This window comes from Lepisosteus platostomus, chromosome 5 (assembly GCF_059453375.1).
Source record: "Lepisosteus platostomus isolate fLepPlt1 chromosome 5, fLepPlt1.hap1, whole genome shotgun sequence".
In the NCBI taxonomy this organism is placed as follows: Eukaryota; Metazoa; Chordata; class Actinopteri; order Semionotiformes; family Lepisosteidae; genus Lepisosteus; species Lepisosteus platostomus.
Window position 1 is genome coordinate 5,345,805 of NC_142615.1, and position 16,211 is coordinate 5,362,015.

The window sequence follows — 16,211 nt, forward strand, 5'->3', positions numbered from 1 at the left end:
CTGGCAGGTGATTCACTCCTCCTGAGTAGAGGGCGCTAGCAAGTGTGAGGAGGTTTATATCTGGTGGCAGAAACATCTCGGTCTCAATCACCGCTCCTCCGTTGTTTTGAAGCGGCAGCGGCGCCCGAGGATGACGCCATCACGCTGCGCGCCTCAACAAATATCCCACACACGTGGCGTCGAGCGAGTTAGTTGTTTGCGCTAAATAATCAAGAAGAAAGTTATTTTGCTTTTTTTTTCTTTCTTACCACGCTACGATTTGTCGGCTGGGCTTATGCTTTTTCGGAATACGGGCCTGAACACAGGATCTGTGAAGAATAAAAACTTAAGACCGTTCGTTTTTGCGCTTCAACTCCGCAGTTCCGCCTTTGTTGCCGACCGGCTCTGACGAAGGATGGCGGAGTATCTGCTGGATCTGCAAACCCAGCTTGACTCGTTCATGCAGGTGGTGCTCAAATCGATCGTGTACGAAGTGGCGGACGTCTTCCGAAACAGGAAGTCTGACTCCGAGAACGAGTTTCAGGACAAACTCCGCGGCGTCTCCCAGCTCCTGGTGAGACGGGCCGTGTTTAAGATCACCCAGTGTGTGGAGGACAGTGTCGGGGGGGAGATGGCGCGGCTGCAGAGGGAAAACGAGAGGCTGAAGGTGAGGTTGCGGTTCTGGGAGAAGGAGTCGGGAGATCAGGGACAGACAGATCGTGATGGACACACGCTTCCCTGGGAAGTCACTGTAGAAATCAAAGAAGAAACGGACACGGAACCGGAGCTGTCAGGTCAGTGGGGTGACTTGTATGAAGTCAGTGTGTGTGTGTGTTTAAAAACTTCCTCACTGGTGAGAATCCAGTGGAGAGATGCAGAGTGAAGTGGGAGAGATTTTTTGTGATGTAGCGACAGGAGTCTTAACTGGAAACTGAAACTGTTATTGTCCGGTTAGGGTGCTGAAAACGACTCGTTCAGATTCAGTATCTGTTTCTTTAAATCCGACGTTATTAGGAAATATATATATATACGGTATAAAATATAACATTATTATAATACAAATGTCCAATCAGTGTGTCTGTATTAACCCCTCTCTCTCTCTCAGTGCAGTGTTCATGTACTGGAGTGTCCAGTCAGTGTGTCTGTATGAACCCCTCTCTCTCAGTGCAGTGTTCATGTCCTGGAGTGTCCAGTCAGTGTGTCTGTATGAACCCCTCTCTCTCAGTGCAGTGTTCATGTCCTGGAGTGTCCAGTCAGTGTGTCTGTATGAACCCCTCTCTCTCTCTCTCTCTCTCAGTGCAGTGTTAATGTACCGTAGTGTCCAGTCAGTCAGTTTGTCTGTATGAACCCCTCTCTCTCTCAGTGCAGTGTTCATGTACTGGAGTGTCCAGTCAGTGTGTCTGTATGAACCCCTCTCTCTCTCAGTGCAGTGTTAATGTACTGGAGTGTCCAGTCAGTGTGTCTGTATGAACCCCCCTCTCTCTCAGTGCAGTGTTCATGTACTGGAGTGTCCTGTCAGTGTGTCTGTATGAACCCCTCTCTCTCAGTGCAGTGTTAATGTACTGGAGTGTCCAGTCAGTGTGTCTGTATGAACCCCTCTCTCTCTCAGTGCAGTGTTAATGTACTGAAGTGTCCAGTCAGTGTGTCTGTATGAACCCCTCTCTCTCTCAGTGCAGTGTTCATGTACTGGAGTGTCCAGTCAGTGTGTCTGTATGAACCCCTCTCTCTCAGTGCAGTGTTAATGTACTGGAGTGTCCAGTCGGAGAGGAAGAAGGCACTGTGAGGTGAGAGGCTGGGAATTTAACAGTTTGATAGTGGCGGGGGTAAAAACTGTCTCTGAGTCTGGTAGTTCGGGCCCGAATGCTCCGGTACCGTTTTCCAGATGGTAACGGTACCATCTGTCACCTGCTGTATCTAGATGCACTAGATTAAATTTGATATTTGTGGGTTTTTTTCTTTTTTAGAATCTGTGCTCTCTGCTTTCGAAAGAACCAGGTTCAGATCGTCTGTTTGTTTGGGTCTTTGGGGGTGTGGGGGGGATTGGATTGGATTTTCCAATCAGGATCTCAATCGGTTTGATCAGACTCCCTATTGCCCCCTTCCGAAGCCTCACCTTACCCGTTGAATTCTCCTGCCTCCTCAAAACTGTGTCGCCTTTTGTCTCTGTAAAGGCCTTTGAGAAGCCCCTCTTAAAGGCGCTATATAAAATAATGTTCTCCGTTTATGATGATGATTCAATCCGCTGTTGTTGTTAGTGAGTGTCTCACACTTGTGTTAGCGTTCTCTTTCCTTAATGCAAGTAAATTCAAAACATCACTTTTCGTCCCTTATCCTATCAAGTAATGTCTCAGTGGAAAGTCCACTAATGTCTCTTGCTGTTTCGGCTGGGAGCCCCTCTGTAATTGAACAGCTATGTATCAGACTGTCTCCCTTCCTGCCTGGTTCATCAATTCAGTTCAATTCGAGATGCTTTATTAGCATGACCGATGGGTACAATCAGTGTTGCCAAAGCAAATGAAAGTAATGATATTTACATTAAACAAAACAAAAAAATAGAAGTAAAATAAAATCTACAGACATTTACAACAAAGACATATTATAAAATATTGACATATACTGTAGGCGGCTGGAGCATTATTGGGAGACAGGCTCACTGTTTCTAAGGCTGGGACAGGAGATCACATACTGGGCTGCCAGTTCAACTGAGTTCCCTCCTCCCTCTCCCAGTAGGATTGGGACCCGTTGTGATTCTGGCAGGTGTGGGAACTCTGGGATTAGATTTCTGAATTTGCGGAAGAATATTTCTCTAATCCCAGAGTATCTGTCACAGTGCAGTAGGAAGTGCACCTCTGTCTCTATTTCTCCCCGCTGGCAGTGGGAGCACAGCCTGTCCTCTCTGGGCAGCCAGGTCTGCCTGTGTCCAGTTTCTCTGTCCAGGCTGTGGGCACTGAGCCTGTCCTCTCTGGACAGCCAGGTGTGCCTGTGTCCAGTTTCTCTGTCCAGGCTGTGGGCACTGAGCCTGTCCTCTCTGGACAGCCAGGTGTGCCTGTGTCCAGTTTCTCTGTCCAGGCTGTGGGCACTGAGCCTGTCCTCTCTGGACAGCCAGGTCTGCCTATGTCCAGTTTCTCTGTCCAGGCTGTGGTCCCTGAGCCTGTCTTCTCTGGTCAGCCTGGTCTGCCTGTGTCGCCCAGTGGTCACTGAGCCTGTACTTGGTCTGTTTCTCTTTCTTTAAACAAAACAGAAAATAAAAGTAAAATAAAATCTACAGACATATTACAGACATTTACAACAAAGACATATTATAAAATATTGTCATATTCTGTAGGCGGCTGGAGCATTATTGGGAGACAGACTCACTGTTCCTCAGGCTGGGACAGGAGATCACATACTGGGCTGCCATCTCTCTCTGAATTCACTGTCTAAGCCAGTCACCACCTCTAGAGTTCAGGTGGTGGGAGGGCTGCGTCAGCAGGCGTAGGCTGCAAAGGAACAAGTAAGAGGTTTATTCCCTGCATTTAGTTCCCCTGACGCACCTGAAGAAGGCTCCACGGCCGAAACGTTGTGTTTTCTCGCTTCTCTTTTTCCAGCGTGGAATAAACCTGTTACCTATCCCTTTACTGCCTCTAGAGTTCCAACCTTAAATAGCACTTGGGCTTCGACCAATCCCCACGCTGTTTTCACATTTAATCCTTGGCGTGGTTATTAAAAGACTTTAATAATAATAATAATAATAATAATAATAATTGCTTACACTTATATAGCGCTTTTCTGGACACTCCACTCAAAGCGCTGTACAGGTCATGGGGAATCCCACTACCGCCACCAGTGTGCAGCCCCCACCTGGATGATGCGACGGCAGCCATAGTGCGCCAGAACGCTCCCCACACAGCAGCTCTCAGTGGGGAGGAGAGCAGAGGGATGAAGCCAGTTCAGAGAGGGGGGTTATTAGGGGGCCATGATGGGTGAGGGCCAATGGGAAATTTTGCCAGGACGCCAGGGTTACACCCCTACTCTTTTCGAGAAACGCCCTGGGATTGTTAATGACCACAGAGAGTCAGGACCTCGGTTTGACGTCTCATCCGAAGGACAGCGCCTGTTTGCAGTCCAGTGTCCCCCGTCACTATACTGGGGCATCAGGACCCACACAGACCGCAGGGTGAGAGCGCCCCCTGCTGGCCCCACTAACACCTCTCCCAGCAGCAACCTCAGTTTTTCCCAGGAGTCTCCCCTCCAGGTACTGACCAGGCTCACACCTGCTGAGCTCCAGTGGGGGGGCTGCCAGTTGTGAGTTGCAGGGTGAGATGGCTGCTGGCCAACCACTTTGCTGGTCATTGCTGGTTGTCACTGTCCATAGAGGTATTTGAAGTTGTTAATTCTGAGTTTTATTTTTCTGTGTACTTGTTTGCAGTGTTAATTTAGTCTCCAGTTTTTTATATAGTCTTAGCCGAGTCAACGAAAGTGTCTGTTAGTCATAGCCACCATCCAGTCATCCATTTTTAATTGAGTCCAGTCAACCCAGTCTTCACTCTAATTGGTCTTAATTAGCTTAATTACAGTGCTTAAAACAAAATTAGTTTAATCGCATTTTAAATATACATTTTATTACACAAGTACTTTAAAATAAAGGTATAATAAATACTAAATTGTAATAAATAATAAATGTATTAAATAAATATTTAACACATTTTGTAAGATTTTGTCAAGAATCACAAGGTTTTGTCGCACAGTCTAAAGACTCGAGAATTAGTCTTAATTAAATCAATTAAAACCAAATGAGTTTTAGCCACAGTATTTTAATTTATTTGTGAAATAAAATGTATAAAGGTAAAATAATTACATTTATTTTATTTATTACGATTTAGGGTATCTAAGAAAATGGGTAACACATTTTTCTAAGTTTTTCAAAAAGTTTTTGTTGGACAGTCTAAAGAGTATTGATCCCCCAGAAATGTCAAATATCGGTAGAGTAAGCCATTTCTTTTTGATTAGTAATAAATCTTATTAGGAAAGATTCATACGATGTCCCTCTATAAGAAGATCTGTTTATGACATCACTGTTAATAATTCTGTACTTTCCTATAAGTTGTGCTGAAATTATTTTTTCAAAGGACGTTTATTCAAAGTTTCAAAGCAACATGATTTGCAGTTTATTTAGTATGGGCTTCCAATAATACTGAATTTGTCATAACTATAGGGTAAGTACTGAATGAGGTACTTAAAATATTACTACAGAACAGAAAACGTAATATACACAATCTTTATCTCACTGATATTATTAATAACTAGGTGTTTTGATGCCATAATAATTCAGTTGAAAACCTGCCCTAGTCTAAGAGTAGTGTAAGTGTTAATCAAGTTGTGCTAGTATTATGATAACATAAGTATTATGTTAAGTATAAATGTTGTGACCTGCCTTTGTTTCAGTCTTAGTGTTTTTTACCATGCTTTTTAGATAAAAAAAATAATATACAATGACGTGTTTCTGCCCAGCTTAAACATTGCATGACTTTAAAAGCTATAAAGATGGGTTTAGATTAAAAAAAAACACTTTGTATGTGCAACCAATGGGAAATTATTTTCCCTATGATCAGCTTAGAAAATTTGTGTATGCGGTCGGTTTTAGACTTTTTGAATTTAACGTTTACAATTCTTGAATTTCATAAATGTAACATGCGTTTCGTTCAGCCAAAAATCACATTCCTCCTCTCTTCCTGTGGTGTGAAGCAGGTCATCAGGTCTTTTGTTTCCAATTCAGAGGTTGGGAAAATAGCGCACCGCCCTCTGTGCGCTCTCAGGGAGGAAGGCAGTACCGAGTTAAACATCGGATGAGATGTAAAACCAAGGTCCCGCCTCTCTGTGGTCATTAAAAATTCGCAGGACGTTTCTGGAAAAGAGTAGGGGTGTTACCCCTGTGTCCTGGCCAAATTTCCCATTGGCCCTCGCCAATCATGGCCTCCTAATAACCCCCCTCTCTGAACTGGCTTCATCACTCTGCTCTCCTCCCCACTGAGAGCTGCTGTGCGGGGAGCGTTCTGGCGCACTATGGCTGCCGTCGCATCATCCAGGTGGGGGCTGCACACTGGTGGCGGTAGTGGGATTCCCCATGACCTGTCAAGCGCTTTGAGTGGAGTGTCCAGAACACCGCTATATAAGTGTAAGCAACCATTATTATTATTATTGCTTCTGCGTATATAACTTAGTGTTTAAAATTAAACAATGTTATTTCTCTTTGACTTCTAAGTCCATTATCATGAGACATCTTTCTCACCGTTTAGATTTATTTTTGCAGAAGCCATTTGTTCTTCCAAATGATTGGATAATCAGTGTCAACTGTTTATAAAAATCAAATGTCTTAACTAAGGAATAAGATGGCACAGTTGTTGTTATGATTCTTTTTGTATGTCTTCTCACAAATACAACAGTTGTCTCAGTGGCTTTCAAAATGAAATTATGCTTGCAGTTCTTTAAACTAGACAGATGACTAAGATTTCCATCCATTTCTGATGGTAGTACAGTGGTGAGCAGTACTGTCTTGCAGGGTCAAATACTGGGGTACTATGTGTGGAGTTTGCATGTTCTCTCTGTGATCCGTAGGATTTCTCCAGGTGATATTATTTAATTGGCTTATGGGGGATACTGATCCTATTGTGAGTGTGTGTTTGTGTCTGTGTGCCTGCCCTGTGATGGACTGGGGCTACGTACAGGGTGTCTTGTGTTTGTGGCATGCTGGGATAGATTCCAGCTTGTCTGTATTGGATAGAGAGATTAGAAAAGGGATGGAATTCGATGGGTTTTCTGTTTTTCAAGGGAGCAGAACGAACTAAGAGAGGTTGTTTTTTTTTTCTAGAATTCATAAATGCACATCCTGTTCACTGGGGGGTAATTCAATCCACACTGAGCTATCTCCAAATCTGTTCAGCATTTGACAGCCAGAATCCTGACCGGGTCGCTAGCAAGCAAGCACATTACGCCTGTCTTCAAGTCCTTGTCCTGGCTGCCTGTCGGGTTGCGAGTCCACCTCAACATCCTCATCCTCCTTCAGGACCTGTCTGGTTTATTATCGATCTACTCCCCACCTTGCGACCTCTGTTCGTCCGACTCTGGTCTTCAAGATCATCTAACTTCTGTGGGTGACACAGGGCCCTTCTCTAGCTGCACCCCAGAGCTCTGAATCGGTGTCCCCAGGGATATGTCACCCGCCCTGAGTGCATTTAAATCTAACCTCAGAACCTTTCTTTTCAGAAGACATAATGTCTGTATCTGCTTCGTTTTCTAATTTCGGGGGCACGTCGAACTGCTTGTCTTTCTTACATCTACTTTGTAATTTGTAAGGCCCTTATAACTGTTTTTGTAAGCATTGCACCAGATGGAGTGGTGGCTCTGTGGCTAAGGATCTGCCCCTGTGGCTGGAAGGGTTTGCCAGTTCAAATCCCACAGCCAGCAGAGGAATCCTACTCCGTTGGGGCCCCCTGAGCGAGGCCCTTCACCCCAGCTGCTCCAGGTGTCGCTGTATAAATGGCTGACCCTGCGCTCTGACCCCCAGCTTCTCTCTCTCTCCCTGTCTGTGTGTCTCCTGGAGAGCCAGCTGAGGTCTGCGAAAAGATCATTCCTAATGCAAGAAATTGTAAAGGGTTCATAAGGTGAACTTATCTCTTTACACCTAGCGTATCGCTTTGAGATGCTAATTTTAAAGGTGCTATATAAAATAACAAAAAAACGTTATTGCTATAGAGAAACACGATCAGGTTTTCCCTGGTTCAGAAAAAAAAGATCTAAAGTAAACCGTTTTTTCCTCTCTGATCACACTCTCTGTGCTAAAGGGCTTTGCGTACTAATCCGATCAATCCGACTACCTATTTCATGGGCTTTCTCTATCCTGCTGGATTTATGCTTCTTCTGGAAAATCTCCTTCTCGGAGTGAGTTATTTCTAAAGACCTGATTCCCCTGTTGACATTTTGCAACCAAATCTGCACTGAGCTCAACCTGACAGCTGCCGAGTCCCGAGTTCATCCTGCTACCAGCATTGAATTAAAAATCTTTAGATTATGTCTTTGTGGTTCCATTAGTGACGAAGGCTAAATTACTTTGTGGGGGGGGGGGGATGTCTCTGTGTTGCTTGGGGAAAATGTTTTATGTGTTGCAAATAAAAAAAGAGAACCGATGTGCTTTAACAAAATATATTTTTAAATCCTTTAATAATACCATCACTTTATTAACCCTTGACAATTTCTCGCATGAGGAATTGGTCTTGTCGCAGACCCCAGCTGGCTCTCCAGGAGACACACAGAGAGGGAGAGAGAGAAGCTGGGGGTCAGAGCGCAGGGGCAGACATTGTACAGCGCCCCTGGAGCAGCTGGGGTTCAGGGCCTCGCTCAGGGGCCCCAACGGAGTAGGATTCCTCTGCCGGCCGCGGGATTTGAACCAGCAAACCCTTCCAGCCACAGACACAGATCCTTAGCCACAAAGATTTCGGAACCAATGCCAACTCCTGCGCCACCCCTCTCCCTACCCCCCTTTCCCTATATGGGTGCCTCCTGTCCTCTGTTTTAAAACACCCTTCCCGGCGGAATCCATTTATGACTTCTGCTTCGTGTCCCACTGTAATTAGGTAAACAAACGTGGAATTAGGTCATTCCTAATAGGTAATTACCTAATAGGTAATTAGGTAAACAAACTTGGAATTAAGTCATTCCTAATAGGTAGTTACCTAATAGGTAATTAGGGAAACAAACCTGGAATTAGGTCATTCCTAATAGGTAATCACCTAATAGGTAATTAGGTAAACAAACTTGGAATTAAGTCATTACTAATAGGTAATTACCTAATTGGTAATTAGGGAAACAAACTTGGAATTAGGTCATTCCTAATAGGTAATTACCAGCTGGCTCTCCAGGAGACACACAGAGAGGGAGAGAGAGAAGCTGGGGGTCAGAGCGCAGGGGCAGACATTGTACAGCGCCCCTGGAGCAGCTGGGGTTCAGGGCCTCGCTCAGGGGCCCCAACGGAGTAGGATTCCTCTGATGACTGTGGGATTTGAACTGGCAAACCCTTCCAGCCACAGGGGCAGATCCTGAGCCACAGAGCCACTGCTCCGCCCGATCTTTACCCTGACAATCTACCTGAATGCTCAACTCATTGAGAAGCCTTTCATGAAACCATGTTTGCTATTAATTCATACAGGGCTCTCTGACCGAATTGCTCTGTTTGTCCTGTGAGCTGAATTTCTGGCTCCCTATCCTTTCAAACCTTCATACTCTTCAAACTGCCAGAAATGCACCTGATTATTCAAGATCCTCACTCTATGCCACATCTGCTTCAGGTTCGCATGTTATTTTGTAACACACAGCTTTCTATGATTTTTCTTTTTTTTGTATACCTAAGCTTTTGCAATTGTAGTTGGGATTCACTTTTTTTCTGTACGCCGGCAGCGATTCAGACACAGAACTGTTAAAATGGTTAAACTAAGGTTGCTGCTGGAGGAGGTGTTAGTGGGGCCAGCAGGGGGCGCTCTCACCCTGCGGTCCATGTTGGTCCTAATGCCCCAGTATAGTGACGGGGGACACTGGACTGTAAACAGGCGCTGTCCTTCGGATGAGACGTAAAACCGAGGTCCTGACTCTCTGTGGTCATTAAAAATTCCAGGGCGTCTCTCGAAAAGAGTAGGGGTGTTACCTCAGTGTCCTGGCCCTTACCAATCATGGCCCCCTAATAACCCCCCTCTCTGAACTGGCTCCATCACTCTGCTCTTCTCCCCACTGAGAGCTGGTGTGTGGGGAGCGGACTGGAGCATCATCCAGGTGGGGGCTGCACATTGGTGGCGGTAGTGGGATTCCCCATTACCTGTAAAGCGCTTTGAGGGGAGTCTCCAGAAAAATAAGTAAAATGTATTCAGGGTTGGTGTTTTGTTTTTACATTCTGTTTACACTATTCTTTAAAAGAAAGAAGGAATTCCCACGTTAGGGAAATTCGTTTATCTGGGGTGAAATGCAGCTCCATAATTTTGTAACAGTCCAAAGGGGGAGGGCTATATGGTACCTATTTAGGAAGGGGGGGGAGATCTAACTGGGTTTTAGTCTCGTTATCAGTACAGTGTGGAGCTGATAGGACCTAAGTGTGGTAGAACTGTTTTTTTTTTGTGTGTGTACTAGTTCAACTTCGTGGTTTTTTTTTGTTGCTATATATAAATTGTCTGTGGGGAGCATTGTCATAATATACCATCATCTTTGCACCTAAGTGCAATTGTGGCTGAGCCATCATTTGGTTTTAAAAGGACTCACACCTCCTGCCCTCCCTGTGACGGGCTGAGTTCTGTCGATCTTCAGTAATGTTGTACAAGAGTTTTTTTTTTGGTTTAATTATCCACTAAATTCTGCCAGATCTCTTTCTTCCAGCTGAGAGCGCGGAGAACCGCAAGCGTGTCTGTCTCCTCTAAAGTTTTTTGTTGTCTTGAATCTGGTGAGCCTAGTGTCTACATCTCGTTTTGCCACCCTGACGTGAGGTGTTGAAAAGACCATCCAGAAATGGGAGACAGTTGGAAAAAGATGGAAAGTGGCACATCCTGATATCAGCGATTTTTACAGATTCGTCGGCTTTAGGCACTGCACAGTCCACACACAGCCTCAGACTTAGGGTTGTACCCATTACAGCCAGCCTGCTATTTGCCAAAGTAAATACGCTGATAGTGAATCTCATGTTGCAAAATTAATTTCACTCTGAGTTTTAATCCAGTAGGTCATTTTTTTGGGCGGAACGGTGGCACTGTTGGCTCAGGATCTGTGCCTGTGGCTGGAAGGTTGCCGGTTCAAATCCCACAGCCGGCAGAGGAATCCTACTCCGTTGGGCCCCCTGAGCGAGGCCCTGAACCCCAGCTGCTCCAGGGGCGCCGTACAATGGCCGACCCTGCGCTCTGACCCCCAGCTTCTCTCTCCCTGTCTGTGTGTCTCACGGAGAGCCAGCTGGGGTCTGCGAAAAGATAATTCCTAATGCAAGAAATTGTCAAGGGTTAATAAAGTGATGTTATTATTATTATTTTGTCTCATCTTAGTGCACCGAAGCAGAAATGCAAAGCAATCAAGTCCTTGTCATTATCGTTGTGGATTATTTTGGAATTTGCTGACAAAACATTCTGTCGTCATTTTTGTCGACTAAATTAACACCTTATGAAAGGTTCAAGTGAACATTGGGCTGCTTTAGTATTCTGTGGTGGTCTGTCTAGATGCTAAAAATCCCCTAGATCTTACAGTTTGTGTTCTTGTCTCTCTGCAGTGTTATTTGCTTTTTAAATTCTACTTTCATCCCATGTTAAAGGTCTTGTCCTTTTGTCCTGTGTTTTTCAGGGTCAGAGGCCAGCGCTCTCCCTGACGCTGGGGACAGGGCTCCTCTTGAACAGCAGCACACTGAGGAGGAGGAGGAGGAGTGGGGCTCCAGTCTGATGCAGGAGACAGAGCTCACCGCCGCACACGGGAAAGAGACACTTGGTGAGCAGCAGCACACAGAGAGCAGACAGAGGGTGGAGGATCTGGACTCTGTACCCGTGATGAAGACAGAGAGAGAGACACCTGGGCTCTTAGTATCTTATTATTTTATAGAAAAGATGACCAATCTGGACCCATACAATATTATGAACTGGGCTCTTGTCACTTTACAAGAGCACAGCGAAGAACTGGATGTTCTTACAGAGCACAGAGCATTTAATCTTACAGAGCAGGACCTGGATAATAGGACTGACCAGTTGACTGACCCTGCAGAGCAGCAGACTGATGTCCCTGGTGAAGAGATCAGGAATGTGTCACAGCACCCAGAGGAGAGTCAGGACAGAAAGGAACAACAGCAGCACCTACAGGGCTTGAGGATAAGCAGGCCTTGTTCTGTTCAAGTGGACAGGCTGTCGTTGCAGAGTCCGAAAACAATCATACGATCCCTTCGTATCTGATGACTTTACACACAGGTTTAATAATCTGGTTACTGAGAAAATGAATTTAATGAACTGGTTTGGCGTGTCTGTTCTTGGGCACGGAGAGGAACAACTGAATGACCTGGATGGGTTTTGTCTTTCAGAGCTGGAGAAGGAGCCCCAGATGATCCACACTTCTGTGCAGTCCACTGGGGGACACGATGGAGAGGATCAGTCCAGGTCTTGCTCAGATGGAGTGGACATACTGCCCTTATGGCAGGGACAGGAGCAGCCTTTCTGTCAGTCCAGCATTTCCCAACCCTACCCGCACCTGCAGGCGGAAGACAGGCCTTTCATCTGCAGCCAGTGCGGGAAGAGTTTTAGTCAGCTGCACCACCTGAGGCGACACCTGCGCATCCACACGGGAGAGAGGCCCTTCAGCTGCGACCAGTGCGGGAAGGGTTTTCGAGACGCCAGTGCCTTAAGGGCCCACCAGCGCATCCACACGGGAGAGAAGCCATTCAGCTGTCTTCAGTGCGGGAAGAGCTTCAGTGACCCAAGTGCCTTAAAAGCCCACCAGCGCATCCACACGGGAGAGAGGCCGTTCAGCTGCAGTCAGTGTGGTAGAAGCTTTACCCATCTAGGCACCTTGAAGACCCACCAGCGCATTCACTCGGGAGAGAAACCATTCAACTGCAGCCAGTGTGGGAAGTGCTTTACTTTCGTATACCATTTGAGGAGACACCAGCGCATCCACACGGGAGAGAGGCCGTTCAGCTGTAGCCAGTGCGCGAAGAGTTTCAGTGACGCGAGTAACCTAAGGGCCCACCAGCGCATCCACACGGGAGAGAGGCCGTTCAGCTGCGCGCAGTGCGGGAAGAGCTTCAGCCAGTCCCACTTCCTGAAGAGACACCTGCGCGTGCACACGGGAGAGAAACCCTTCGGCTGCGGCCAGTGCGCCAAGAGTTTCAGCCTGTTGTGCAACTTGAGGTCGCACCAGCGCGTCCACACGGGCGAGAGGCCGTTCTACTGCAGCCAGTGCGGGAAGAGCTTCGGCGACCCCAGTACCTTGAGAGATCACCTGCGCGTGCACACGGGAGAGAGGCCCTTCGTTTGCAGCCAGTGCGGGAAGAACTTTAGCCAGTCGAGTACCTTAAGGGCCCACGAGCGCATCCACACGCGAGAGAAACCGTTCAGCTGCGGCGAGTGCGGGAAGAGTTTTAGTCAGTCGTACCCCTTGAAACAGCACCAGCGCCTTCACACAGGAGATAAACCGTTTAGCAGCAGTTAGTGGGGGGGAGCTCACCGGCACGTTCGCACAGGAGACCGTTCGGCTAAAGGCACTGTGGGAAGAGTTTTCTTCCCAGTCAGGTGATTTGAAGAGGCACCAATTTGGTCACCAGCTTTTGATTGATTCATCGACTTAGTCAAGGCCACTAAAACGTCTTTTAGTTCAAGTTGGTAGCTGCGTCATCCGAAGAAGGCTCCGCAGCTGAAAACGTTTCTTTTCTTCTCTTTTCAGCATGGGACAAACCTTCACTCGTTCCCGAAATGTCTTATTAGTCATAGTTGCTTTGTAGCCGCCCACTTTTAAGTGAGTCTAGTCAACGAAATTTACAGTAAAATGTGTAGCGTTTTTAGGTTCTCTTCCATTTTAAAATGAATTAAGTCTGAATAATTTTTTATAGTCTTTATATTCCTATGTGGTCTTGGAATGTTAGGCTTAGCCCTGTGTAAGTTACAATTAAGACTGTTCTCATTGGATAGGCGTGTAATGGTGTAACACCTTCTAACTTACCATGTTAAGCAAGAAATGTGATTAGAGCAGATCCTTAACTTTCAAGAAAAAACAAGGTCACACATCTGATTCAATTCTACCTAAAGTCTTTGTTGCACAACCTAAAGTGTATTTATCCCCAGAGAGGACAACTATCAAATGCAATAAATGGTAAATCATAAAGAATAAGATATTGTATGAATCTTTTTTTTATAAGAAAATCTATTTTGGCACCATTGCTAATAATTCCATATTTTTTAAATTTTTTTAAAAACCAGACAGGACAAGCTATATATATATATGCTTTAACAGCCACATAAACTAAATACAATTAAACGGTATTTTCTGATTATTGCATGCCTTGAAATGAACCGTCCACAAACGCATTTTACAGGCTCACTGTTACCTTTAAGAAAATGAACAAAGGCAACTTTTTTTTTTCCACATTATTTCTGACCAAGCTCTATTTTGAAGTGGAAATGCAGCGTGCGCGCGCACAGCGTGTGTAACTAAGTCGCATTTCAAAAGAGTAGCTTCCGCATTCATCTCCAGCCAAGACATCGCGAATAATTTCCCAATATGCGAACTAAAAAATATGTTTATTTTGAGCTTCTTTTTCATTTGTTCGCTAGCTACAGTATAAAAAAAAAATGGATGTCTTATCTGTGCAATGGTGTCTGGGGGCTGTGATTCAAATTTGTCGTCGTTTTTTAACTAGTAATGAGAGCCCATTATGTTTCTTTATCTTCAGTGATTATAAGAGCTTCCTCCTATGCTCGTCATGCATGAGGTACTGCCTGACCCCCTGGTCAGGGGGCTAGAAGGGTTGCCAGTTCAAATCCTGTGGCCCACAGAGCTTGCTGCTCTGCTTCTGCTTCCCCATACCATGTTTCTTTAAGCCCCGCAGAAAGTGCCGATGCAGACTGTGCCTTATTCCGACTCCGCAGTCAAAGGAATGTGAGGAAGCGCACGATGGGTTCTTGGGTCCTGGCGACATTCAGAGCTAGATTGGCGTCTGGTGAGATGGTCCACCTCACTCCTGACTCATCACTGTTGCTAACAGCCCAAGAACTGGGGGCGGAGCTGTGGCTCTGTGGCTGGAAGGGGTTTGCCGGTTCGAATCCCGCGGCCAGCAGAGGAATCCGACTCCGTTGGGGCCCCCGAGCGAGGGTCCCTTCACCCCAGCTGCTCCAGGGGCGCCGTATCAATGGCCGACCCTGCGCTCTGACCCCCAGCTTCTCTCTCTCTCTCCCTGTCTGTGTGTCTCCTGGAGAGCCAGCTGGGGTCTGCGACAAGACCAGTTCCTCATGCAAGATGGGCCAGTAAGGTGATCTCTCTCCTAGATCTTCTTCCAGGTCAAAGCAAGGAGTACTACAAGTAATCGTTGCATGCTGTGCCTTCTCTTTTTCTAATCAAGGTGCTCTCCTTTAAAATCTAATTACTACAACCACAGTGTGCCAGACTGAAAGTAAATGGCCAAAGGTGAACCTCAAGGTGACTCAATTAATTTCAGTCTGAGTCAAACATAATCGAGCGTAATTTTGTCTCCTCTTAATTTACGCAAAAAAAAGTCGAAAAGCAATTTAGTCCTGGTCATTGCTGTGAATGTTTTGTCCTCATTGACTAAAAAACAAGAGAGACAATTTACTGACCAACATTATCGCCGAGGAAATGAACACTGATGGACTAGAGTTCCTACCCAATTTTGGTTGCTGCTGGAAGAGGTGTTAGTGGGGGCCAGCAGGGGGCGCTCTCACCCTGCGGTCCATGTGGGTCCTAATGCCCCAGTATAGTGACGGGGGGACACTATACTGTAAAACAGGCCCCTTCCTTCGGATGAGACGTAAAACCGAGGTCCTGACTCTCTGGGGTCATTAAAAATCCCAGGGCGTCTCTCGAAAAGAGTAGGGGTGTAACCCCGGGGTCCTGGCCGAATTTCCCATTTCATGGCCTCCTAATAACTCCCCTCTCTGAACTGGCTCCATCCCTCTGCTCTCCTCCCCACTGAGAGCTGGTGTGTGGGGAGCGTTCTGGCGCACTATGGCTGCCGTCGCATCATCCAGGTGGGGGCTGCACACTGGTGGCGGTAGTGGGATTCCTCATGACCTGTAAAGCGCTTTGAGTGGAGTGTCCAGAAAAGCGCTCTATAAGTGTAAGCAATTATTATTACCCAACTTTTCCGAAGTATCGCGTTTTGTGGCTTAAGACCATGAAACCAAGAGACATTAAGAGAATTTATTTGACATTTATTTACATATGGTAACACTCCAAGTACATAACAAATGCTCTGACGTTCTGAAAAGTAATGATAAATCCGCTTTATCAATGCCTTAGGTAAAACAAGTTCGAAACACTTTAATCTGGGTCAGTGTAAGATTCTTGTAAATCTGGAATACAGTTGCTGGGTATATTTCATGTTAAGGCAGAAACGTTACATGTCCTTAATCTGTTGAATGACCTCTGCACTAGATAAGGCATCTCAATTAAACATATCGGGGAAGATCATGTTAACAGCGAGAGAATGAGTATAATGAATCCTCAAGTCAAAAACTGGTCTCTCC

The 16,211-nt window shown here is 45.9% G+C and overlaps 3 protein-coding genes and 1 long non-coding RNA gene across 5 annotated transcripts in view; 3 read left to right on the top strand and 1 right to left on the bottom strand.

Moving 5' to 3' along the window:
- LOC148662626 (uncharacterized) overlaps positions 1–16,211 on the top strand; it is a 783,119-nt gene that overhangs the window by 342,001 nt on the left and 424,907 nt on the right. The gene's annotated exons all lie outside the window — the stretch shown is intronic.
- Positions 1–16,211, top strand: part of LOC148662637 (uncharacterized) — a 186,980-nt gene that overhangs the window by 51,690 nt on the left and 119,079 nt on the right. The gene's annotated exons all lie outside the window — the stretch shown is intronic.
- Positions 125–13,839, top strand: LOC148662641 (uncharacterized). The gene is made up of 3 exons (XM_088632236.1): positions 125–773; positions 11,317–11,457; positions 12,038–13,839. Exons 1-3 carry the CDS (start codon positions 395–397, stop codon positions 13,162–13,164), a joined length of 1,647 nt encoding a protein of 548 aa, XP_088488362.1. The 5' UTR covers positions 125–394; the 3' UTR covers positions 13,165–13,839.
- On the bottom strand, positions 2,435–4,307 carry LOC148662642 (uncharacterized). The gene is made up of 2 exons (XR_015936878.1): positions 3,337–4,307; positions 2,435–3,205 (listed from the first exon to the last, which is right to left on the bottom strand). It is a non-coding gene; the product is annotated as an uncharacterized LOC148662642 (long non-coding RNA).